A 27,478-nucleotide genomic window follows, 5' to 3' on the forward strand; every position below is an offset into this window, starting at 1 on the left:
GCCCTCCCCAAAACAATATGACACCAAAAACCATATCAGTCAGGCTCTAATGCATAGGGTCATCAGTAAGTTTTGCCCTCCCCAAAACAATATGACACCAAAAACCATATCAGTCAGGCTCTAATGCATAGGGTCATCAGTAAGTTTTGCCCTCCCCAAAACAATATGACACCAAAAACCATATCAGTCAGGCTCTAATGCATAGGGTCATCAGTAAGTTTTGCCCTCCCCAAAACAATATGACACCAAAAACCATATATTAGTTGGGCTCTAATGCATGGTGTCATTGGCTATCAGGTAGCCTAGTGGTTAGAGCATCGAATCCCTGAGCTGACAAGGTAAAAATCTGTCGTTCTGCCCCTGAACAAGGCAGTTAACCCACTGCTCCCCGGTAGGCCGTCATTGGAAATACGAATTTGTTCTTAACTGACTTGCCAATTAAAATAATTATCCTAAAACTACTGTCAACATAGAAACAGAGAATTAATGACAGGCTAATCTCCCTGTTTCTAGCCAAGACCTCAGGGGAGAACACCTTGCAGAGTGATAACAACATGAGTAACTGGAATGAAGCATGACTGGATTATCAACCGGCTGGGAGAGGGATTGGTCATGTTTTCCTTCTCACGTGTTGTCATATTGCGCAACAATAGTGACGACAGTGACACTGCATCTTTATTACAACCCCCATGTGAACCAGGGTGGAAGGGTGTCTATCCCAATGTCATGAGGGGATTTAAATGTCTAAATGTTGGACAGACATTTTTAGGGTTTACTCACAGTGACTTGATTACTGGATAGTGGGGGCATCGGTAAGCAGAGTACACTACCGGTATGCCTCAAGGGGCCCCCCTGAGTCTGCAGGCTTTTGTTCCAGCCCAGCTGTTCCAGCCCAATAACTGGGCATAGGCCTAGTTATTGGTTAGTGCTGGGCTGGAACAAAAGTGTGCAAACCATGTGTCTAGACCAGGATTGAAGAACAGTGACAGGCCACAGCTTGTATAGATCACTAATTAAAAGTGGCCACTGACCTTTCTAAGGTGATCCTTAGCCCTGGTGACTTCATCCTGCATCGTTTTCCTCTTGAACTCCTGCATGTTCTCAAAGTACTCCTCGACATCTCGCTCGTCCTGCGGGAAAAGCGAGTCCAGCACTATCTTCCTGCCACAGACATCTATCGCAGTGCTGAAGTATTTCTCCAGCTGACGGCAAGGTGTATCCAGATCTCTCTCTTGATCATCTTGGTTGAACGTCCGATTGCTGCTGAGAAAGATCATGTCCCAAATGTTACCCTCCTTGAAGTCCGACAGGTCGGGGAAATAGGGTGCGACGACATCCCCGACCCCTGTAAACTGACGGTGGACATTTTTTAAATCGACAACAGAGAAGAGTCCGGCCCAGCTGGTTTCGGTTTCGCAGATAGCAAGCTGGTCTTTGCGCTTCTGTCGCTGGAGAGTTCTGTTGTGACAGGTGACCGCGAACTTGGACTCGATAACATTCCACTGCACGATAAAACCGAGCTTGAACGTCTCGTTTTCTTCGAATATGTTCGTTTTGATGGCGACCCAGCCGTCCAAGCTGTCCAAACGCTCGCAGTCTATGCTATTCATTTTGTGGTAAACATGTAGCTAGCTAGCTAACTAAAACTTGTATCCCTCTGCCTTGTTTACAACGTCCGCCATTTGTAACGATGACGTAGGATTTCCTGTGGCGTTCTCTTTACCTTCAACTTTGACCTTTCCGTCACATGCTCAGGGGGAATTCCACAGCTAATTTGATTCGCTATAACGTATCAAGGATTTATGCCAAGAGATTTGACTATTTGATACAATGTGTCACCTTTAAGAAAATAATGACCACATTCACAATCAAATACTATTCAATTAAATACAATATTATCACTCTATTAAGCGACTAAAGGCAGATTTTGGCACGATGTCAAAATACCCATGCTGACACTTGATCTGTGTGCATAACAGTTGGGGTTCCTGCTATATTTGTCACAAACTGTATTTGCTTCCTTGGTTAGCCTGTCAAAAACACTGTCAATGGTCGCCCTGAATCGACGTTGCTGGGGGAGTTATTGGATAATTTATCACCAAGGTAAACTTGAAACCAGTGTTTTTGATTTAGTAACAACTAGGCTATAATAACTGATATATCTAGTCATAGTTATAGCAAATAAATCTGAAACTCCAGCATAGTTTAAATGGTGTGTTACGTTTATGTGTACAGCATGCCTGATCAATGTTTTGACAGAGGTCCAGGATGTTCGAGAAGCAAACCCTCCTTTAACTGTCATCACTGTGTACAGTTCTTTCTGAACAAGTGTTTTTCTAAACATTAAGACTATGAATCATACTTGTTTTGATTGCAAATAATGAACTCTTTGCATGGCTTCCATAAGTTAACTAATTGAATATTTATACTTATTCTTAAAGGTACGTAAAGCATATCAAATGTACACAAGTGAATGACTGGTTGGTTAATGTTGGGTAAATAGAACATCAAAATATTTGACAATACCTACTTCCAGTGGGATCCTGATCCTTAGTGGAAAAATATTAATCTGACATGTTTCATTTGATTGTCCAGTCCACCACAGTCCCTCCACCACAGTACCTCCACCACAGTACCTCCACCCTCCTCCTCCCATCATGGACCTGTATGAGGTCTTCACAGGAAGCAGGCTGGATGTCATCACTGAGGAGGTGCTGAGTGGAGACGAGGAGCACCAGGAGGAGGTGAACAGGGATCTCCCTACCAAAGAGGCCTTCGTAGTGGTGTCAGAGAGAACAGAGACTAGAGAGTTGTCCTCTACCTCCCAGCGTTTCTCCACGGATACCAACGACTCTCTAAGGTCCGTAATACAACACTTGCTTTATTGGTCCATTTGCACAGATATTATTTTTTTAATTTGTTGCTGTCACAGTTACCCAACCTGATACACAACACAAACATCACAGGCTGCGAGGGGTACTCAGGGGTAAAGTGCCTTGCTCAAGGGCACAACAGTAGTAGGTAGTGTACAGGATCCTCCGGTTTCCGGCTCACTCCCTGAAGATTCCCCCTGCAGACAGGGGTTCAGGGGTTCGAACCGGCAAACCTCTGGTTACTGGCCTGCCTCTCAAACCTCAAGGCTACTGCCACCAAGGCTACCGCCACCAAGGCTACCGCCACCAAGGCTACCGCCACCAAGGCTACCGCCATCAAGGCTACCGCCATCAAGGCTACCGCCACCAAGGCTACTGCCACCAAGGCTACTGCCACCAAGGCTACCGCCACCAAGGCTACCGCCGCCCCCGGTGTCTAATGCACTATGTATGTAATCTTTGCATGACATCATCATCATCAATCATTTAATAATGGATACAATAAAGCAATCATCATCAGGTTTGAGGCGTATGTCCCGTCTTCAGATGAGGAGGGAACTCCATCACCTGACAGCTCTGTGGACGAACACGATGACGTGTTTGAGGAGCACAAGGAGTCGGAGGTAGGGGAGGGTGTGTGTTGAGTCGGAGGTAGGGTGTGTGATGAGTCGGAGGAAGGGGAGGGTGTGTGTTGAGTTGGAGGTAGGGGAGGGTGTGTGTTGAGTCGGAGGTAGGGGAAGGTGTGTTGAGTCGGAGGAAGGGGAGGGTGTGTGATGAGTCGGAGGAAGGGGAAGGTGTGTGTGTGTTAATTCCATGTGAATATACCCTTAATCTAGCCTGAGTGCCAGTCTGTGTGTGCTCTCCTGCCAACTTCTACAGGCATTGTTTGGCGTGACGGCACAACAGAAGTTGGCGAGAGTTCACAAACAGATTTGCACTCAGGCGACCCTTGACCCTCTGTAAGAGTTCATTTCTGCTGTGCCTTCAGAACAAGGTGAATAACATCAGGACTAAGCTGGAGGAGAAGGTGGTGGAGATGGAGAACTTTGCAGGACATCTAGAAGAGATCTTCCTCACTGTGGAGGTACAACAACCACGACTACTGACACAACCACTATTACTGACACAACAACCACTATTACTGACACAACAACCACGACTACTGACACAACAACCACTATTACTGACACAACAACCACTATTACTGACACAACCACTATTACTGACGCAACAACCACTATTACTGACGCAACAACCACTATTACTGACACAACCACTATTACTGACACAACCACTATTACTGACACAACAACCACTATTACTGACACAACCACTATTACTGACGCAACAACCAATATTACTGACGCAACAACCAATATTACTGACGCAACAACCACTATTACTGACACAACCACTATTACTGACACAACCACTATTACTGACACAACAACCACTATTACTGACACAACAACCACGACTACTGACACAACCACTATTACTGACACAACCACTATTACTGACACAACAACCACTATTACTGACACAACCACTATTACTGACGCAACAACCACTATTACTGACACAACAACCACTATTACTGACACAACAACCACTATTACTGACACAACCACTATTACTGACACAACAACCACTATTACTGACACAACCACTATTACTGACACAACAACCACTATTACTGACACAACAACCACTATTACTGACACAACCACTATTACTGACACAACAACCACTATTACTGACACAACCACTATTACTGACGCAACAACCACTATTACTGACACAACAACCACTATTACTGACACAACCACTATTACTGACACAACAACCACTATTACTGACGCAACAACCAATATTACTGACGCAACAACCACTATTACTGACGCAACAACCAATATTACTGACACAACAACCACTATTACTGACACAACCACTATTACTGACGCAACAACCACTATTACTGACGCAACAACCACTATTACTGACGCAACAACCACTATTACTGACGCAACAACCACTATTACTGACGCAACAACCACTATTACTGACACAACAACCACTATTACTGACACAACAACCACTATTACTGACGCAACAACCACTATTACTGACACAACAACCACTATTACTGACGCAACAACCAATATTACTGACGCAACAACCACTATTACTGACGCAACAACCACTATTACTGACGCAACAACCACTATTACTGACGCAACAACCACTATTACTGACACAACAACCACTATTACTGACACAACCACTATTACTGACACAACAACCACTATTACTGACACAACCACTATTACTGACGCAACAACCACTATTACTGACACAACAACCACTATTACTGACTCAACAACCACTACTACTGACACAACAACCACTATTACTGACACAACAACCACTATTACTGACACAACAACCACTATTACTGACACAACAACCACTATTACTGACGCAACAACCAATATTACTGACGCAACAACCACTATTACTGACGCAACAACCACTATTACTGACGCAACAACCACTATTACTGACGCAACAACCACTATTACTGACACAACAACCACTATTACTGACACAACAACCACTATTACTGACACAACAACCACTATTACTGACACAACAACCACTATTACTGACACAACAACCACTATTACTGACGCAACAACCACTACTACTGACTCAACAACCACTACTACTGACACAACAACCACTATTACTGACACAACAACCACTATTACTGACACAACAACCACTATTACTGACGCAACAACCACTATTACTGACGCAACAACCACTATTACTGACACAACAACCACTATTACTGACACAACAACCACTATTACTGACGCAACAACCACTACTACTGACTCAACAACCACTACTACTGACACAACAACCACTATTACTGACACAACAACCACGACTACTGACACAACAACCACTACTACTGACACAACAACCACTATTACTGACACAACAACCACTACTACTGACACAACAACCACTATTACTGACACAACAACCACTACTACTGACACGACAACCACTATTACTGACACAACAACCACGACTACTGACACAACAACCACTACTACTGACACAACAACCACTATTACTGACACGACAACCACTATTACTGACACGACAACCACAGTACACACATAACAAAGACATATCCACGGGTTTTCACCCCCGTTTGGGAGCCCCTGACCATCGCGTAATGAAACGTTTCATATCTTTCAGGAGAATTTTGGTCGTCAGGAGCAACACCTGGAGCAGCACTGCAACGATGTCCTACAGACGTTGTCCCATCGTCACGACGACCGAGCCGCTGCGCTGGGGGAGGAGAAGAAGAGGAAGTTGGAGGCCTTGTACACTCAGCTGCTGGGCTGCGGACGCACCCTGGACGCATCCAAGGACCTGATTGAGACCGCCCAGGAACTGTACCGCACCGAGGACAAACGACTCTTTCTACAGGTCTGTTGTAGTGGGTCGTCACAATGACTTATTCAAGATTAAATCATTGAATTGCTCATATAGCTTTATAACTTGAAATAACTTTGAAACATTGAAAAGTTTATGATAACTTTGTTTTGCAATGAGTTATGTTTTTTTGTTTGTCACACCATTCTGGGTAAACCCTAGACACTGTCGTGAGTGAAAAGCCCAGGAGGACAGTCGTTTCTGAGATACAGGAACCGGCGCACCTGGCAATGGCGATCATACCACGTTAAAATTTGCTTAGGTCACTCGTTTAGCCCATTCTAACGTTCAATGGAACAGTAACTGAATGGCTCAATGCCTGTCTGCCTGCTTTATATAGCAAGCCACGGCAACGTGACTCACTGTCTGTAGGAGCGAACCATTTTCGTGAATGGGGTGGTGTACCTAATAAACTGGCCACTGAGTGTATATTCTGTGGTCTTTGTGATGTTTTAATCTGCCAGTTAAAGGTTTTATGAACCTTAAAATGTTAATGACCACTGGTTGACTTTTGATGTTGTGAACTTTTCCTTGACAGGCTGTTATGCCCACCATGAAGAGGTAAAGTACTTCAAGGAGATTAACACAGCTGCCTGAGACTACAACAGAACTATACTATGCTATACTATATTATACTGTAAGGAAACTAACATTGCTAGCCTGAGAGTATAACCGAACTAGCCTGGCTCCAGATCCATTTTATCCTGGTCCCAGATCCATTTTATCCTGGTTCCAGATCGATTTTATCCCAGACCCATTTTATCCTGGTCCCAGATCCATTTTATCCTGGTCCCAGATCCATTTTATCCTGGTCCCAGATCCATTTTATCCTGGTTCCAGACCCATTTTATCCTGGTTCCAGACCCATTTTATCCTGGTCCCAGATCCATTTTATCCTGGTTCCAGATCCATTTTATCCTGGTTCCAGATCCATTTTATCCTGGTTCCAGACCCATTTTATCCTGGTTCCAGACCCATTTTATCCTGGTCCCAGATCCATTTTATCCTGGTTCCAGACCCATTTTATCCTGGTTCCAGACCCATTTTATCCTGGTTCCAGACCCATTTTATCCTGGTCCCAGATCCATTTTATCCTGGTTCCAGATCCATTTTATCCTGGTCCCAGATCCATTTTATCCTGGTCCCAGATCCATTTTATCCTGGTCCCAGACCCATTTTACCCTGGTCCCAAATCCATTTTATCCTAGTCCCAAATCCATTTTATCCTGGTTTCAGATCCATTTTATCCTGGTTCCAGATCCATTTTATCCTGGTTCCAGACCCATTTTATCCTGGTCCCAGATCCATTTTAGCCTGGTTCCAGACCCATTTTATCCTGGTTCCAGACTCATTTTATCCTGGTTCCAGACCCATTTTATCCTGGTCCCAGATCCATTTTATCCTGGTTCCAGACCCATTTTATCCTGGTTCCAGATCCATTTTATCCTGGTTCCAGATCCATTTTATCCTGGTTCCAGATTCATTTTATCCTGGTTCCAGATCCATTTTATCCTGGTTCCAGATCCATTTTATCCTGGTTCCAGACCCATTTTACCCTGGTCCCAGATCCATTTTATCCTGGTCCCAGATCCATTTTATCCTGGTTCCAGATCCATTTTATCCTGGTTCCAGACCCATTTTATCCTGGTCCCAGATCCATTTATCCTGGTCCCAGATCCATTTTATCCTGGTTCCAGATCCATTTTATCCTGGTTCCAGACCCATTTTATCCTGGTCCCAGATCCATTTTATCCTGGTTCCAGATCCATTTTATCCTGGTTCCAGACCCATTTTATCCTGGTTCCAGACCCATTTTATCCTGGTCCCAGATCCATTTTATCCTGGTTCCAGATCCATTTTATCCTGGTCCCAGATCCATTTTATCCTGGTCCCAGATCCATTTTATCCTGGTCCCAGACCCATTTTACCCTGGTCCCAAATCCATTTTATCCTGGTCCCAAATCCATTTTATCCTGGTTTCAGATCCATTTTATCCTGGTCCCAGATCCATTTTATCCTGGTTTCAGATCCATTTTATCCTGGTTCCAGATCCATTTTATCCTGGTCCCAGATCCATTTATCCTGGTCCCAGATCCATTTTATCCTGGTTCCAGATCCATTTTATCCTGGTCCCAGATCCATTTTATCCTGGTCCCAGACCCATTTTATCCTGTTTCCAGATCCATTTTATCCTGGTCCCAGATCCATTTTATCCTGGTTCCAGACCCATTTTATCCTGGTTCCAGACTCATTTTATCCTGGTTCCAGACCCATTTTATCCTGGTCCCAGATCCATTTTATCCTGGTTCCAGACCCATTTTATCCTGGTTCCAGATCCATTTTATCCTGGTTCCAGATCCATTTTATCCTGGTTCCAGATCCATTTTATCCTGGTTCCAGATTCATTTTATCCTGGTTCCAGATTCATTTTATCCTGGTTCCAGATCCATTTTATCCTGGTTCCAGATCCATTTTATCCTGGTTCCAGACCCATTTTACCCTGGTCCCAAATCCATTTTATCCTGGTTCCAGATCCATTTTATCCTGGTTCCAGATCCATTTTATCCTGGTTCCAGATTCATTTTATCCTGGTTCCAGATTCATTTTATCCTGGTTCCAGATCCATTTTATCCTGGTTTCAGATCCATTTTATCCTGGTTCCAGATCCATTTGATCCTGGTCCCAGATCCATTTTATCCTGGTCCCAGATCCATTTTATCCTGGTCCCAGACCCATTTTATCCTGTTTCCAGATCCATTTTATCCTGGTCCCAGATCCATTTTAGCCTGGTTCCAGACCCATTTTATCCTGGTTCCAGACTCATTTTATCCTGGTTCCAGACCCATTTTATCCTGGTCCCAGATCCATTTTATCCTGGTTCCAGACCCATTTTATCCTGGTTCCAGATCCATTTTATCCTGGTTCCAGATCCATTTTATCCTGGTTCCAGATCCATTTTATCCTGGTTCCAGATCCATTTTATCCTGGTTCCAGATCCATTTTATCCTGGTTCCAGACCCATTTTATCCTGGTTCCAGATCTGTTTGTTCTCTTGCCAACATGCTTGATCCATTTGTGTTATCTTGTTGCTTGACCATGACCATAGGAGTTGGCAAGGCACAAAGAGATCTGGGACCAGGCTATAACAAAACTATTATAAGTGTTTGTTTACAACTGCATGTTAGTGAGTCTGGTTAATAACAGTGTAATCATGTGATTTGCTGTGAACCGTGTAACAACCTGATTAGGACTGTTTCATTAGCATAATATATCAGGTTATGTTTGATGTCAGCAACGCTCATTCTGAAACCAAAATAGCTTCCGATCCTAATTAGCCAACTAATTCAACTAATTTGAACCTAAGCAGTATAATGAATGTGTTTGATGTTGAAGAGGGTTTGTTGACATAGCTTGTGTTTTGAATAGCATGACGACGCATGATGCTACAACCCATGTTCATTTCAGTGTCGTTTTAGGTGGGCTCTGTTCAGAAGGTTGCAACGTTACAAAACGTTTTCGGATAGAAATCAATTTTGTAGAACAGGTATGATTTTTCGTTGTGTAGAATTGGGCATCTTGTCAGCTCTATTCATTCCTTTTCTATATGCAACGTTCTGAACGTTTCGCCTCACTGAATACAGGTCTGTTTGTCCAATCAGAATTGAGAAATTTGCTGACAGGTGTTTTGTTTGTCCAATCACCTTCAAGGAGTTTGCTGACTTGGGTGCGTTTTGTCCATTCAGAATCAAGGTTTTTGCTGATTGATGTTTTGTTTGCCTAATCAGAATTGAGGAGTTTGCAAAGGAGAAGCCTGACCTGACGCTGGTGACCCCTCTGGAGTTTGACATGCCCCTCGCTGACCTGTCAGACGTCAAGACCATGATGGACTCCATCAACATCGTACCAGGTCTGATCAATCAATCAACCCATCCTTCCATACACCCACCCACCCACCCATTCATCCTTCCACCCACCCACCCATTCACCCTTCCACCCACCCACCCATTCATCCTTCCATACACCCACCCATCCATCCATTCATCCTTCCATACACCCACCCACCCACCCATTTATCCTTCCACCCACCCACCCATTCATCCTTCCACCCACCCACCCATCCATTCATCCTTCCATACACCCACCCACCCACCTATTCATCCTTCCACCCACCCACCCATCCATTCATCCTTCCACCCACCCATCCATTCATCCTTCCATACACCCACCCACCCACCTATTCATCCTTCCACCCACCCATCCATCCATTCATCCTTCCATACACCCACCCATTCATCCATTCATCCGTCCATACACCCATCCATTCATCCATCCATCCATCCATTCATCCTTCCATACACCCACCCACCCACCCACCCATCCATTCACCACAGGAGGTTGGTGGCATCTTAATCAGGGAGGACGGGCTCGTGGTAATAACTGGAGAGGAATCAGTGGAATGGTATCAAATACATCCAACACATGGTTTCCATTCCATTCTCTCCGTTCCAGACGTTATTATGAGCCGTCCTCCCCTCAGCAGCCCCCACTGCCATCCACCCATTCGTCAAAACATTTTTATTTTCGTGTTTTACATCCCCCTCTGATCATATAATTCTATTCTTAAAACCGGTTTATTCAGAATAACGTAGTACATTTAATGTACAGACATTTCCATCCCGTGGTTTTTGGCCTCGGTTGATACATCTGTGATTTTTATAAACAGACTTGCGGTCGTGATTGGGAGTCCCATAGGGCGGCGCACAATTGGCCCAGTGTCGTCCGGGTTTGGCCGGGGTAGGCCATCATTGTAAATAAGAATTTGTTCTTAACTGACTTGCCTAGTTAAATAAATGTTAAATATATATATATTTTAAACGCAATTAGATTTAGGCCATGGATGGGCAACTGATCAATTTACAAAGTCTAAAATAAAAAACATCATTTTTTGTACTTTGGTCAGGGGACTCAAACATTTCTCTCCGTCTCTCTCCGCCCCATGCCAAAATGTCTAGAATTGCAGGAAATAAGATGTAAAACTGCAAATTTTTCTCTCCGCCCCATGCCAAAATGAGTAGAATTGCAGGAAATAAGATGTAAAACTGCAAATTTTTCTCTCCGTCCCTCTCCGCCCCATGCCAAAATGTCTAGAATTGCAGGAAATAAGATGTAAAACTGCAAATTTTTCTCTCCGTCCCTCTCCGCCCCATGCCAAAATGTCTAGAATTGCAGGAAATAAGATGTAAAACTGCAAATTTTTCTCTCCGTCCCTCTCCGCCCCATGCCAAAATGTCTAGAATTGCAGGAAATAAGATGTAAAACTGCAAATTTTTCTCTCCGTCCCTCTCCGCCCTATGCCAAAATGTCTAGAATTGCAGGAAATAAGATGTAAAACTGCAAATTTTTCTCTCCGTCCCTCTCCGCCCCATGCCAAAATGTCTAGAATTGCAGGAAATAAGATGTAAAACTGCAAATGTTTCTCTCCGTCCCATGCCAAAATGTCTAGAATTGCAGGAAATAAGATGTAAAACTGCAAATGTTTCTCTCCGTCCCTCTCCGCCCCATGCCAAAATGTCTAGAATTGCAGGAAATAAGATGTAAAACTGCAAATGTTTCTCTCCGTCCCTCTCCGCCCCATGCCAAAATGTCTAGAATTGCAGGAAATAAGATGTAAAACTGCAAATGTTTCTCTCCGTCCCTCTCCGCCCCATGCCAAAATGTCTAGAATTGCAGGAAATAAGATGTAAAACTGCAAATTTTTCTCTCCGTCCCTCTCCGCCCCATGGCAAAATGAGTAGAATTGCATGAAATGTGTTATAAAATTGCAAAATCTTCTCCCCGCCCTCATGGAAAAATATGTAGATTTGCCGCATTCTTGCTTTAAAACGACAAAATGTTCTTTACGCGTCATGCCAAAATGTGTAGGAAATGTACAAGAAATTAACTCTTAAAAACTTTTCTCTCCGTTGTCAAGAGGGGGGCCACTAAAATGTTTTGCTGGCAAGGTGGGGGTCTGGATGTGGGTACGTAGACCCGCAAGCCACTGCAGGCCCCCCATGAGTTCAGATTTCAGATATTTTGTGGCCCCCACCCCCAATCAAAGCTGCCCCTCCCTGATTTAGACTAAGAGTATGAGCTTGGAACAGAGCAGAGCCCCAGAGAAATCCTTTCAGACTCCAAACTCTACCTTTTATATACATGGAGGTTAGCTAGGGGAGTTTGGTTGCTTAGAAACAAATGCCTTTGATGAAAAAAGTGATTTAATTTCCCTGATGTATTTAATTACATAAGGCCACTGGAGTGACGATTCAGGCACTTTGGAGGGATGCTTTCATTCTGCTGAAGTTTGACTGAGTCAATGATTGTGTCTCGAATGGCCTTCTATTCCCTATATAGAACACTACGTTGGACCAGAGCCTATTGGTCAAAAGCAGTGCACTACATAGGGAATAGGGTGCCATTTGGGACACAACCCATCTCCATACTGCTTCTGTAGCTAATGCTTGTTGAGGCTGGCTGTGACATCAGTCTGTCTGAAAAGAGATTATGGCTGTGATATCAGTCTGTCTTGAAGAGAGATTATGGCTGTGACGTCAGTCTGTCTGAAGAGATTATGGCTGTGATATCAGTCTGTCTTGAAGAGAGATAATGGCTGTGATGTCAGTCTGTCTTGAAGAGAGATTATGGCTGTGATGTCAGTCTGTCTTGAAGAGAGATTATGGCTGTGACATCAGTCTGTCTTGAAGAGAGATTATGGCTGTGTGCCTCAAATGGGACCTTGTTCCCTATATACATTTTACATTTTAGTCATTTAGCAGACGCTCTTATCCAGAGCGACTTACAGTAGAGTGCATACATTTTATTACATTTTTACATACTGAGACAAGGATATCCCTACCGGCCAAACCCTCCCTAACCCGGACGACGCTATGCCAATTGTGCGTCGCCCCACGGATCTCCCGGTTGCGGCCGGCTGCGACAGAGCCTGGGCGTGAACCCAGAGACTCTGGTGGCGCAGCTAGCACTGCGATGCAGTGCCCTAGACCACTGCGCCACCCGGGAGGCCTATATAGTGTTGACCAGGGCCCTGTTCCCTATATACTGTTGACCAGGGCCCTGTACCCTATATAGTGTTGACCAGGGCCCTGTTCCCTATATTCTGTTGACCAGGGCCCTGTTCCCTATATCGTGTTGACCAGGGCCCTGTTCCCTATATACTGTTGACCAGGGCCCTGTTCCCTATATAGTGTTGACCAGGGCCCTGTTCCCTATATAGTGTTGACCAGGGCCCTGTTCCCTATATAGTGTTGACCAGGGCCCTGTTCCCTATATAGTGTTGACCAGGGCCCTGTTCCCTATATCGTGTTGACCAGGGCCCTGTTCCCTATATCGTGTTGACCAGGGCCCTGTTCCCTATATCGTGTTGACCAGGGCCTTTGCAGGGAATAGGGTGTCATTAGTAATGCACTAGTCTGTGACGTGTGTCTATCTTTGATTCACTTGGTGACTCACCTCCGACAGCTTTGCTTTGTTTCTCAGAATCTCTGATTCCACGGAAGGACACACATTTCAGAGAAGTTTCAAAATGTAGAAAAATCCTGTAATAAAATGGTCTTAATAAAGTCCTTTGTGTTTAAAATTAGAAGGGGGGGGGGGGGGCGCAGTGTGAAAATCAATGAAATAGAGACTTAGTATTATGTTGTCACAGTCATTTAGAAAAAGTGGCAAGACCATGAAATAAACCACTGTGGAGGAAAATAAAACATCAATGCAGTACAAACTAATTCACATAAAGGTATTCCTCTCTCTCTGTAATGTCACGATCACGGTTCTGATCTTCATCTTGATGTGATTGTGACATCATGTGTTTGTTATGTCATTTCAGCCCCATCTGCCCCGGTCATCAACCCCCAGGTGTCTAACTCGGCCACGCGGACGTCTCTGCGTGTGTGCTGGAGCCTGTTCTCAGACGACTCTGTGGAATACTACGAGCTCTACTACAGACCTGTCCTGGAGGACACACCGGCTGCAGACAGCACCAAGGGGCCTGATGGTAGCAACTAGTACAACCACAACCAGTACAACTTAGAATCAGGACACAGAATCAGAATGTAGAATCGGAATGTAGAATCGGAATGTAGAATCAGGACATAGAATCAGAACAGAATCTGGACATAGAATCTGAATATAGAATCTGGAAATAGTAGTCACAACCTGTAAAACATAGAATCAGAACATATAACATAGAATCAGAACCTGTAAAACATAGAATGAGAACCTAGAATCTGAATATAGATTCAGAACATAACATAGACAGACATTCCAGTTGAATGTTTCATGACATTATGGACCAACACAGAGACAATATATTGGGTGTACTATTTGGAATGTTCAATCTCTCTCTAAAAGGATTAATTGAATCTAATTGAATCAACTATTCCCCTATGAGGGAGACTATGGTTACTTTACTTAAAACCAACAGGTATAAGGCTTTAATAAAACTTGATAATGCATTGTTGTAATGTTGTAAATGATTGAAGTGAGTTGTCTCTCCTCCTCAGTGTCTAATGTGAAGGTAAAGGAAACCCACTGTAGTGTAGGAGAGCTGCTGCCTAACGTGCAGTATGAGTTCTGGGTCACAGCTACCAATACTACAGGCATCAGCCCTGCCAGTGAGAAGGCTGTCTACGTGACAGGTAAAACCATGGACCTGTTACAGGGAACACCACGTTCAAACTGACCAACAGTGGTTTTCAATAGGAATGTGTCAGTGGAAGACACAACTGAATACAATGGGCTGTACTATTTTAATGCTGTGCTCTCTCACCTCTCTCTCCCTCCCTACCTCTTTAATCCCCCTGTATCTCCCTCCCTCTTCTCCTCCCCCTCCAGTCCCATCTCCACCAGTCATCAGACAGAGGGAGTGTAGCAGTTGTTCGGAAGCCGCTCTGATTCGCTGGGAGTCAGGAAACACCAACCCAGTCGACTCCTACACCGTAGAGCTGAGTGAGACAGGCACTGATGGACAGAGTGGGGTCACTGAGTAAGAAATACACACATGCACTCTCACACCCCCACACACGCCCGTGCGCCTGCAAGCACACACATAAACACTCACACTGAAGTTTCAATATAAAATGCGAATTTTAATCCACTTCCTGAATTGACTAAACTGACAAAGAGTTGACATCAGTTCTACTCCCCATTGGTTCTCCCTGCAGGTCTGTAATGTGATTGGTTCTCCCTGCAGGTCTGTAATGTGATTGGTTCTCCCTGCAGGTCTGTAATGTGATTGGTTCTCCCTGCAGGTCTGTAATGTGATTGGTTCTCCCTGCAGGTCTGTAATGTGATTGGTTCTCCCTCCTGGTCTATAATGTGATTGGTTCTCCCTGCAGGTCTGTAATGTGATTGGTTCTCCCTACAGGTCCATTGTGGCTGTTCCTACCTGTGAGAGTCTGATCCAGCTGCAGTCAGGAAGACAGTACCTCATCTACGTCAGAGCTGTCAACATCGGAGGACCCAGTGACAGGAGCGAGGCTTTTACCGTCTCTACTACAGGTGAGAGGAGAGACCTCCATGTCCTGATGCTGTAGTATGTTTAGTTAATGTTGTTCAGTGTTTTACCGTCTCTACTACAGGTGAGAGGAGAGACCTCCATGTCCTGATGCTGTAGTATGTTTAGTTAATGTTGTTCAGTGTTTTACCGTCTCTACTACAGGTGAGAGGAGAGACCTCCATGTCCTGATGCTGTAGTATGTTTAGTTAATGTTGTTCAGTGTCAAATATTATTCTGTCTCATAGCACCTTTTATAGTTGTCAAGACCAGACAGTGAGGTTGTTACTCTGTGTGTAGGAACCATCTTCCACCTGCTGCAGGACACAGCCCACCCCTGTCTGTCCATCTCTGAGGACGGCTTCTCCATGTTCTACGGAGACGAGGAGCTCCCGCTCTCCGCCATGACCTTCGACGACAACACCTTCGCCAGGTAGACAAACCAACCAGGCGGGTTACACCTGCTGAACACCTCAGCTAATAGAGATCTGTTAATCACATGGGAGATTTACTGTTGCTTTCAAAACGGAACATCTGACAATGTGAGTCTACTCATCCTGTGTAGTGTGCTGTGAATGTGTAGGTGTGTCTCCTCCCTCTGATAGTGTATATTGTATGCGTGTGTAGGTGTGTGTGTTGTGTGTAGTGTGTAGGTGTGTGTGTAGTTGTGTGTAGATGTGTCTCCTCCCACTGATAGTGTATATTGTATGCGTGTGTAGGTGTGTGTGTTGTGTGTTGTGTGTAGTGTGTAGTGTGTACTGTGTAGGTGTGTGTGTAGATGTGTCTCCTCCCTCTGATAATGTATATTGTATGCGTGTGTAGGTGTGTGTGTAGTGTGTACTGTGTAGGTGTGTGTGTAGTTGTGTGTAGATGTGTCTCCTCCCTCTGATAGTGTATATTGTATGCGTGTGTGTTTGTTCCAGGTGTGTAGCTGTGTTAGGGGACCTGATCCCTGTGAGAGGCAGACATTACTGGGAGGTGGAACTGGAGGAGGACACAGAGTACAGGATTGGAGTGGCCTATGAAGATACTCAGAGAAACTCCTACCTGGGAGGAACAAATACATCCTGGTGCATGAGACATGTCCTCACCCCATCCAGGTGAGAAACCCTAACCTTTAACCCCTAACCTGACCCCTAACCTATCACTAACTCTTACCTGGGAGGAACAAATACATCCTGGTGCATGAGACATGTCCTCACCCCATCCAGGTGAGAAACCCTAACCTTTAACCCCTAACCTATCACTAACTCTTACCTGGGAGGAACAAATACATCCTGGTGCATGAGACATGTCCTCACCCCATCCAGGTGAGAAACCCTAACCTCTAACCCCTAACCTGACCCCTAACCTATCACTAACTCCTACCTGGGAGGAACAAATACATCCTGGTGCATGAGACATGTCCTCACCCCATCCAGGTGAGAAACCCTAACCTTTAACCCCTAACCTAACCTTTAACCCCTAACCTAACCTTTAACTCCTAACCTATCACTAACTCCTACCTGGGAGGAACAAATACGTCCTGGTGCATGGTCCCTAACCCCAGCTTAATGTCCACATCTCTGTTCACCCCTAAACTCAACCCATCCAGGTGAGAACCCCTAACACTAACCTAACCCCAGCTTAATGTCCACATCCCTGTTCAACCCTAACCTCAACCCGTCCAGATGAGGACCCCTAACGCTAACCTAACCCCAGCTTAATGTCCACATCTCTGTTCACCCCTAAACTCAACCCATCCAGGTGAGAACCCCTAACACTAACCTAACCCCAGCTTAATGTCCACATCCCTGCTCAACCCGTCCAGATGAGAACCCCTAACGCTAACCTAACCCCAGCTTAATGTCCACATCCCTGTTCAACCCTAAACTCAACCCATCCAGGTGAGAACCCCTAACGCTAACCTAACCCCAGCTTAATGTCCACATCCCTGTTCAACACTAAACTCAACCCATCCAGGTGAGAACCCCTAACGCTAACCTAACCCCAGCTTAATGTCCACATCTCTGTTCACCCCTAAACTCAACCCATCCAGGTGAGAACCCATAACACTAACCTAACCCCAGCTTAATGTCCACATCCCTGCTCACCCCTAAACTCAACCCATCCAGGTGAGAACCCCTAACACTAACCTAACCCCAGCTTAATGTCCACATCCCTGTTCAACACTAAACTCAACCCATCCAGGTGAGAACCCCTAACGCTAACCTAACCCCAGCTTAATGTCCACATCCCTGCTCACCCCTAAACTCAACCCATCCAGGTGAGAACCCCTAACACTAACCTAACCCCAGCTTAATGTCCACATCCCTGTTCAACACTAAACTCAACCCATCCAGGTGAGAACCCCTAACGCTAACCTAACCCCAGCTTAATGTCCACATCCCTGCTCACCCCTAAACTCAACCCATCCAGGTGAGAACCCCTAACACTAACCTAACCCCAGCTTAATGTCCACATCCCTGTTCAACACTAAACTCAACCCATCCAGGTGAGAACCCCTAACGCTAACCTAACCCCAGCTTAATGTCCACATCCCTGCTCACCCCTAAACTCAACCCATCCAGGTGAGAACCCCTAACGCTAACCTAACCCCAGCTTAATGTCCACATCCCTGCTCACCCCTAAACTCAACCCATCCAGGTGAGAACCCCTAACGCTAACCTAACCCCAGCTTAATGTCCACATCCCTGCTCACCCCTAAACTCAACCCATCCAGGTGAGAACCCCTAACGCTAACCTAACCCCAGCTTAATGTCCACATCCCTGTTCAACACTAAACTCAACCCATCCAGGTGAGAACCCCTAACGCTAACCTAACCCCAGCTTAATGTCCACATCCCTGTTCACCCCTAAACTCAACCCATCCAGGTGAGAACCCCTAACGCTAACCTAACCCCAGCTTAATGTCCACATCCCTGCTCACCCCTAAACTCAACCCATCCAGGTGAGAACCCCTAACGCTAACCTAACCCCAGCTTAATGTCCACATCCCTGCTCACCCCTAAACTCAACCCATCCAGGTGAGAACCCCTAACACTAACCTAACCCCAGCTTAATGTCCACATCCCTGCTCACCCCTAAACTCAACCCATCCAGGTGAGAACCCCTAACACTAACCTAACCCCAGCTTAATGTCCACATCCCTGTTCAACACTAAACTCAACCCATCCAGGTGAGAACCCCTAACACTAACCTAACCCCTAACCCTCTAACCTAGCTATCACTGTTACCAGGAAGGAACCAACCTGCCTCCCTCCCTCCCTTATTTAACCAGGTAGGCCAGTTGAGAACAAGTTCTCATTCACAACTGCGACCTGGCCAAGATAAAGCAAACCAGTGTGACACATACAACAACACAGAGTTACACATGGAATAAACAAACGTACAGTCAATAATACAATAGAAAAGTCTATATACAGTGTGTGCAAATGAAGTAAGATTAGGGAGGTAAGGCAACACACACTACAATCACAACAAGAAAAAGGGAACATTTTGTGAAAGTCCTCAAACAGGGTCTTTCACCTGACTACTGGACAGACTGGGAGTTGGTAAACACTGTTCTAGAGGGCTGACTCCTGGACAGACTGGGAGTTGTTTAACACTGTTCTAGAGGGCTGACTCCTGGCGGTGCTTTAAATTCAGCTGACTACTGGACAGACTGGGAGTTGTTTAACACTGTTCTAGAGGGCTGACTCCTGGCGGTGTTTTAAATTCAGCTGACTAATTGGACAGACTGGGAGTTGTTTAACACTGTTCTAGAGGGCTGACTCCTGGCGGTGCTTTAAATTCAGCTGACTAATTGGACAGACTGGGAGTTGTTTAACACTGTTCTAGAGGGCTGACTCCTGGCGGTGCTTTAAATTCAGCTGACTACTGGACAGACTGGGAGTTGTTTAATACTGTTCTAGAGGGCTGACTCCTGGCGGTGTTTTAAATTCACCTGACTACTGGACAGACTGGGAGTTGTTAAACACTGTTCTAGAAGGCTGACTCCTGGCGGTGTTTTAAATTCACCTGACTACTGGACAGACTGGGAGTTGTTAAACACTGTTCTAGAGGGCTGACTCCTGGCGGTGCTTTAAATTCAGCTGACTACTGGACAGACTGGGAGTTGTTTAACACTGTTCTAGAGGGCTGACTCCTGGCGGTGCTTTAAATTCAGCTGACTACTGGACAGACTGGGTGTTGTTTAACACTGTTCTAGAGGGCTGACTCCTGGCGGTGCTTTAAATTCAGCTGACTACTGGACAGACTGGGAGTTGTTTAACACTGTTCTAGAGGGCTGACTCCTGGCGGTGTTTTAAATTCAGCTGACTAATTGGACAGACTGGGAGTTGTTTAACACTGTTCTAGAGGGCTGACTCCTGGCGGTGCTTTAAATTCAGCTGACTAATTGGACAGACTGGGAGTTGTTTAACACTGTTCTAGAGGGCTGACTCCTGGCGGTGCTTTAAATTCAGCTGACTACTGGACAGACTGGGAGTTGTTTAATACTGTTCTAGAGGGCTGACTCCTGGCGGTGTTTTAAATTCACCTGACTACTGGACAGACTGGGAGTTGTTAAACACTGTTCTAGAAGGCTGACTCCTGGCGGTGTTTTAAATTCACCTGACTACTGGACAGACTGGGAGTTGTTAAACACTGTTCTAGAGGGCTGACTCCTGGCGGTGCTTTAAATTCAGCTGACTACTGGACAGACTGGGAGTTGTTTAACACTGTTCTAGAGGGCTGACTCCTGGCGGTGCTTTAAATTCAGCTGACTACTGGACAGACTGGGTGTTGTTTAACACTGTTCTAGAGGGCTGACTCCTGGCGGTGCTTTAAATTCAGCTGACTCACCACTACATGGCTTCCCAGAGGGAGATGTATGCTTATCTTCCCACAGGGTTCATCATTACCACACGCTGTCTGAAAAGTAGGCCAGCCAAGGAGATTTTTGGTCGTTAAAATATCTCTCCCCTTCCTGAAGCGCTTGGCTCGCTTCTTCTCACATTTCGCCTCCTAAACCTTTTCTGAGGCAGAAGTGACAAGTCAAGTTGTTTTTATTCCTGTGAAAAAGCCCATAGAATACCGTTACCTGATAGCTGCTGTTGCCATAGCAACTCTACTATTCCTGGCACTAAACAGGACTGTGGAACTGTCTCTTTACTCTGAGATCATTCACTGAGACGTCTCAACATGAAACACCACCACCTCAAAGTGTGTGAGAGGAGAGAGAAGGGAGAGAGAGAGAAGGGGGAGAGAGAGTACCTACTGCCTACGCAGAACCTGACAATACACACTTCTCATATCCCCTGCTAATCCTCTCTTTGGCAGTAAAAGGGTTTTATTTGGCCCAGTGACAGTGTTGTGTTGAGGATGTACATACTGTCTCCCCATGGTACTGCTAGTTTAAGATACAGTGTTGGGTTGAGGATGTACATACTGTCTCCCCATGGTACTGTTAGTTTAAGCTACAGTGTTGGGTTGAGGATGTACATACTGTCTCCCCATGGTACTGCTAGTTTAAGCTACAGTGTTGGGTTGAGGATGTACATACTGTCTCCCCATGGTACTGCTAGTTTAAGCTACAGTGTTGGGTTGAGGATGTACATACTGTCTCCCCATGGTACTGCTAGTTTAAGCTACAGTGTTGGGTTGAGGATGTACATACTGTCTCCCCATGGTACTGTTAGTTTAAGATACAGTGTTGGGTTGAGGATGTACATACTGTCTCCCCATGGTACTGTTAGTTTAAGCTACAGTGTTGGGTTGAGGATGTACATACTGTCTCCCCATGGTACTGTTAGTTTAAGATACAGTGTTGGGTTGAGGATGTACATACTGTCTCCCCATGGTACTGTTAGTTTAAGATACAGTGTTGGGTTGAGGATGTACATACTGTCTCCCCATGATACTGCTAGTTTAAGATACAGTGTTGGGTTGAGGATGTACATACTGTCTCCCCATGGTACTGCTAGTTTAAGCTACAGTGTTGGGTTGAGGATGTACATACTGTCTCCCCATGGTACTGTTAGTTTAAGATACAGTGTTGGGTTGAGGATGTACATACTGTCTCCCCATGGTACTGCTAGTTTAAGATACAGTGTTGGGTTGAGGATGTACATACTGTCTCCCCATGGTACTGTTAGTTTAAGCTACAGTGTTGGGTTGAGGGTGTACATACTGTTTCCCCATGGTACTGTTAGTTTAAGATACAGTGTTGGGTTGAGGATGTACATACTGTCTCCCCATGGTACTGTTAGTTTAAGCTACAGTGTTGGGTTGAGGGTGTACATACTGTCTCCCCATGGTACTGCTAGTTTAAGATACAGTGTTGGGTTGAGGATGTACATACTGTCTCCCCATGGTACTGTTAGTTTAAGCTACAGTGTTGGGTTGAGGGTGTACATACTGTTTCCCCATGGTACTGTTAGTTTAAGATACAGTGTTGGGTTGAGGGTGTACATACTGTTTCCCCATGGTACTGTTAGTTTAAGATACAGTGTTGGGTTGAGGATGTACATACTGTCTCCCCGTGGTACTGTTAGTTTAAGATACAGTGTTGGGTTGAGGATGTACATACTGTCTCCCCGTGGTACTGCTAGTTTATGATACAGTGTTGGGTTGAGGATGTACATACTGTTTCCCCATGGTACTGTTAGTTTAAGATACAGTGTTGGGTTGAGGATGTACATACTGTCTCCCCATGATACTGTTAGTTTAAGATACAGTGTTGGGTTGAGGATGTACATAGTCTCCCCATGGTACTGCTAGTTTAAGATAAAGGTACAACACCATTTGATTCCTGCATCAAGGGTCTCATGTAGTAATTTACTGTGACATTATTGGTCGGGTTTCATAGCGTTGGGACCAGGAAGCCTAAGGGTTCGTTTTCCCTGACAGAGATTAAGACTAGGCCTGGACCTAAAAGGTTATGTTCAAGGGAGATTCTCAATTGATAATGATGTTTTGTCCAGGACTAGTCTAATCTGTATCCGGGAAAACCATCCAGAAATCTTTTGTCGCTTTAGATGGTCTGCTAAAAATGATTGTATCGTTACTTATGTAATATTATCACAACACAGACATACCATGTCTGTAGGCTACATGTTATGAATGAGTTAAGTGTAAGTCACATAACATTGTATGGTCTTAATGACATCAGTCTCCCCCTTCCTCCCCTCTCTTCCATTCCATCTCCATCCAGACGCAAGTACGACTTCCTGTCACATTCTTCTTCTTCTATATCCTGTACACTCAGTGGCCAGTTTATTAGGTACCACCCATCTAGTACCAGGTCGGACCCGTTGCCTCCAGAACATCCTGAATTATTCGGGGTATGGCATTCAATCGCTGCTCAATTGGTATCAAGGGACCTAATGTGTTCCCCACACCAGTACACCACCGCCACCAGCCTGCTGCTTAGGCCAAATCCTGACTCTGCCATCAGCATGACACAACAGGAACCGGGATTCGTCGGACCAGGCGATGTTTGTCCACTCCTCAATTGTCCTGTGATCACGTGTCCACTGGAGCCTCTGCTTCTTGTTTTTAGCTGATGGGAGTGAAACCCAGTGTGGTGGTCTGCTGCAATAGCCCGTCCATGACAAGGACCAACGAGTTATGTGTGTTCCAAGATGCCGTTCTGCACACCACTGTTGTACTGCGCCTTTATTTGACTGTTTGTGGCCCCGCCTGTTAACTTGCACCATTCTTGTCCTTCTCCTTTGACCTCTCTCATCAACTAGTTGTTTTCGCCCGCAGGACGGTTGACTGGATGTTTGTTGCACCATATTCTCGGTAAACCCTAGACGTGTAAAGCCCAGGAGGCTGTTCGAGGTACTGGATCTGGCGTGCCTGGGAACCGACGATCACACCACGCTCAGTCGCATTGGTCACTCGTTTTTCCCATTCTAACGTTCAATCGAACAGTAACAATGTGTCTGGCTGATTTATACAGCAAGCCACGGCCACGTGACTCACTGTCTGTAGGAGCGAACGTGATGGTGTACCTAATAAACTGGCCACTGAGTGTATATAGAAGTATATGATGTGTAACAAGTCACATAGAACCATCATTTTCTAAATGTCATCATTACTCCCATTCTGTTTTCCTCTCCCCCCCGCCATCTTATCTCCCCTTCCTCCTCCATTCTGTCTCGTCTCCCCCTTCCTCCCCTCCATTTTATCTCCCCTTCCTCCTCCATTCTGTCTCCCCCTTCCTCCCCTCTATTCTGTCTCCCCCGTCCTCCCCTCTATTCTGTCTCCCCCTTCCTCCCCTCTCCCCCATTCTTTCTCCCCCTCTCCAGACACAAGTATGAGTTCCTCCACAGCGGCTGGAGCCCGGACATCCGGATAACGGTGAACCCTGTGAGGATAGGTCTCAGTCTGAACTATGAGAGAGGGATCCTGTCCTTCTTCAACGTAGAGCTGGAACAACACCTCTACACCTTCTACTGTAGCTTCCTACACTACGTTCATCCCTGCTTCGCTCTGGACAACCCCGGTGCGCTCACTGTCCACAACGGGGTAGCGGCACCGGAGTACGTCCACTTGGTCTGAGCTTAGCCTACCATGATGTACATTAAAAACACACAGAATATAAAGGTGTATTGTCCATGGAAACGTCTTTCTGTTTTTTATTCTAACCCTCTGGGCAACACTGCATGGTAGCGCAAAATTATACTACAAAAACATGTTTATGACCCTTTTGTGTAAGTAGATTAACAACCATATCTGAATAAAAACATGTATTTCAGTGGTTTAGACCAGGGTTTGTTAAACTGATGCCCCCTGGGTACATATTTAGTTGTTTTTACCCAAGGACTACACAGCTGATTCAAATAATATTTGAATCAGCCATGTAGCGCTAGAGACTAACATGATGAAACCCTGGACTGGACTAGAGACTAACATGATGAAACCCTGGACTGGACTGTTACAGACTAACATGATGAAACCCTGGACTGGACTCCCACAACACTGTTACAGACGAACATGATGAAACCCTGGACTGGACTCCCACAACACTGTTACAGACTAACATGATGAAACCCTGGACTGGACTCCCACAACACTGTTACAGACTAACATGATGAAACCCTGGACTGGACTACCACAACACTGTTACAGACGAACATGATGAAACCCTGGACTGGATTACCACAACACTGTTACAGACTAACATGATGAAACCCTGGACTGGACTCCCACAACACTGTTACAGACTAACATGATGAAACCCTGGACTGGACTACCACAACACTGTTACAGACTAACATGATGAAACCCTGGACTGGACTCCCACAACACTGTTACAGACTAACATGATGAAACCCTGGACTGGATTACCACAACACTGTTACAGACTAACATGATGAAACCCTGGACTGGACTCCCACAACACTGTTACAGACTAACATGATGAAACACTGGACTGGACTACCAGACTACCACAACACTGTTACAGACTAACATGATGAAACCCTGGACTGGACTACCACAACACTGCTACAGACTAACATGATGAAACCCTGGACTGGACTACCACAACACTGTTACAGACTAACATGATGAAACCCTGGACTGGACTACCACAACACTGTTACAGACTAACATGATGAAACCCTGGACTGGACTCCCACAACACTGCTACAGACTAACATGATGAAACCCTGGACTGGACTCCCACAACACTGTTACAGACTAACATGATGAAACCCTGGACTGGACTACCACAACACTGTTACAGACTAACATGATGAAACCCTGGACTGGACTCCCACAACACTGTTACAGACTAACATGATGAAACCCTGGACTGGACTCCCACAACACTGTTACAGACTAACATGATGAAACCCTGGACTGGACTACCACAACACTGTTACAGACTAACATGATGAAACCCTGGACTGGACTCCCACAACACTGTTACAGACTAACATGATGAAACCCTGGACTGGACTCCCACAACACTGTTACAGACTAACATGATGAAACCCTGGACTGGACTCCCACAACACTGTTACAGACTAACATGATGAAACCCTGGACTGGACTACCACAACACTGTTACAGACGAACATGATGAAACCCTGGACTGGATTACCACAACACTGTTACAGACTAACATGATGAAACCCTGGACTGGACTCCCACAACACTGTTACAGACTAACATGATGAAACCCTGGACTGGACTCCCACAACACTGTTACAGACTAACATGATGAAACCCTGGACTGGACTACCACAACACTGTTACAGACTAACATGATGAAACCCTGGACTGGACTCCCACAACACTGTTACAGACTAACATGATGAAACCCTGGACTGGACTACCACAACACTGTTACAGACTAACATGATGAAACCCTGGACTGGACTCCCACAACACTGTTACAGACTAACATGATGAAACCCTGGACTGGACTCCCACAACACTGTTACAGACTAACATGATGAAACCCTGGACTGGACTCCCACAACACTGTTACAGACTAACATGATGAAACCCTGGACTGGACTACCACAACACTGTTACAGACGAACATGATGAAACCCTGGACTGGATTACCACAACACTGTTACAGACTAACATGATGAAACCCTGGACTGGACTCCCACAACACTGTTACAGACTAACATGATGAAACCCTGGACTGGACTCCCACAACACTGTTACAGACTAACATGATGAAACCCTGGACTGGACTCCCACAACACTGTTACAGACTAACATGATGAAACCCTGGACTGGATTACCACAACACTGTTACAGACTAACATGATGAAACCCTGGACTGGACTCCCACAACACTGTTACAGACTAACATGATGAAACCCTGGACTGGACTACCACAACACTGTTACAGACTAACATGATGAAACCCTGGACTGGACTCCCACAACACTGTTACAGACTAACATGATGAAACCCTGGACTGGACTACCACAACACTGTTACAGACTAACATGATGAAACCCTGGACTGGACTTCCACAACACTGTTACAGACTAACATGATGAAACCCTGGACTGGACTACCACAACACTGTTACAGACTAACATGATGAAACCCTGGACTGGACTCCCACAACACTGTTACAGACTAACATGATGAAACCCTGGACTGGACTACCACAACACTGTTACAGACTAACATGATGAAACCCTGGACTGGACTACCACAACACTGTTACAGACTAACATGATGAAACCCTGGACTGGACTACCACAACACTGTTACAGACTAACATGATGAAACCCTGGACTGGACTCCCACAACACTGTTACAGACTAACATGATGAAACCCTGGACTGGACTCCCACAACACTGTTACAGACTAACATGATGAAACCCTGGACTGGACTCCCACAACACTGTTACAGACTAACATGATGAAACCCTGGACTGGACTACCACAACACTGTTACAGACTAACATGATGAAACCCTGGACTGGACTACCACAACACTGTTACAGACTAACATGATGAAACCCTGGACTGGACTCCCACAACACTGCTACAGACTAACATGATGAA

At 45.3% G+C, this 27,478-nt stretch overlaps 2 protein-coding genes across 3 annotated transcripts in view; one reads left to right on the forward strand and one right to left on the reverse strand.

Moving 5' to 3' along the window:
• LOC139575533 (WASP homolog-associated protein with actin, membranes and microtubules) overlaps positions 1–1,709 on the reverse strand; it is a 32,029-nt gene extending 30,320 nt beyond the window's left edge. For both annotated transcript variants that reach the window (XM_071400563.1, XM_071400562.1), the window contains exon 1: positions 1,032–1,709. In XM_071400563.1, coding sequence (XP_071256664.1) covers positions 1,032–1,610 — 579 coding nt within the window. In that variant the 5' untranslated portion in view covers positions 1,611–1,709. The remainder of the gene's footprint in view (positions 1–1,031) is intronic.
• LOC139575534 (fibronectin type III and SPRY domain-containing protein 2) lies at positions 1,707–24,552 on the forward strand. The gene is made up of 14 exons (XM_071400564.1): positions 1,707–2,103; positions 2,596–2,860; positions 3,394–3,496; positions 3,862–3,957; positions 6,150–6,383; positions 6,928–6,950; positions 10,175–10,296; positions 14,272–14,439; positions 14,948–15,082; positions 15,279–15,429; positions 15,811–15,944; positions 16,240–16,372; positions 16,863–17,039; positions 24,237–24,552. The coding sequence occupies exons 1-14, from the start codon at positions 2,049–2,051 to the stop codon at positions 24,487–24,489; spliced, it is 2,049 nt and encodes a 682-aa protein (XP_071256665.1). The 5' UTR covers positions 1,707–2,048; the 3' UTR covers positions 24,490–24,552.
• The last annotated feature ends 2,926 nt before the right edge of the window (positions 24,553–27,478 follow it).

This window comes from Salvelinus alpinus, chromosome 5, assembly GCF_045679555.1.
Source record: "Salvelinus alpinus chromosome 5, SLU_Salpinus.1, whole genome shotgun sequence".
NCBI lineage: Eukaryota > Metazoa > Chordata > Actinopteri > Salmoniformes > Salmonidae > Salvelinus > Salvelinus alpinus.

Bases quoted from the DNA above. Each gene is read 5' to 3' on its own strand.
- LOC139575534 (XM_071400564.1), top strand. From the start codon at position 2,049: ATGGTCGCCCTGAATCGACGTTGCTGGGGGAGTTATTGGATAATTTAT. The intron at 2,104-2,595 runs GTAAACTTGAAA...TTGATTGTCCAG, and splicing joins TTGGATAATTTATCACCAAG to TCCACCACAGTCCCTCCACC. The intron at 3,497-3,861 runs GTAGGGGAGGGT...CTGTGCCTTCAG, and splicing joins AGGAGCACAAGGAGTCGGAG to AACAAGGTGAATAACATCAG.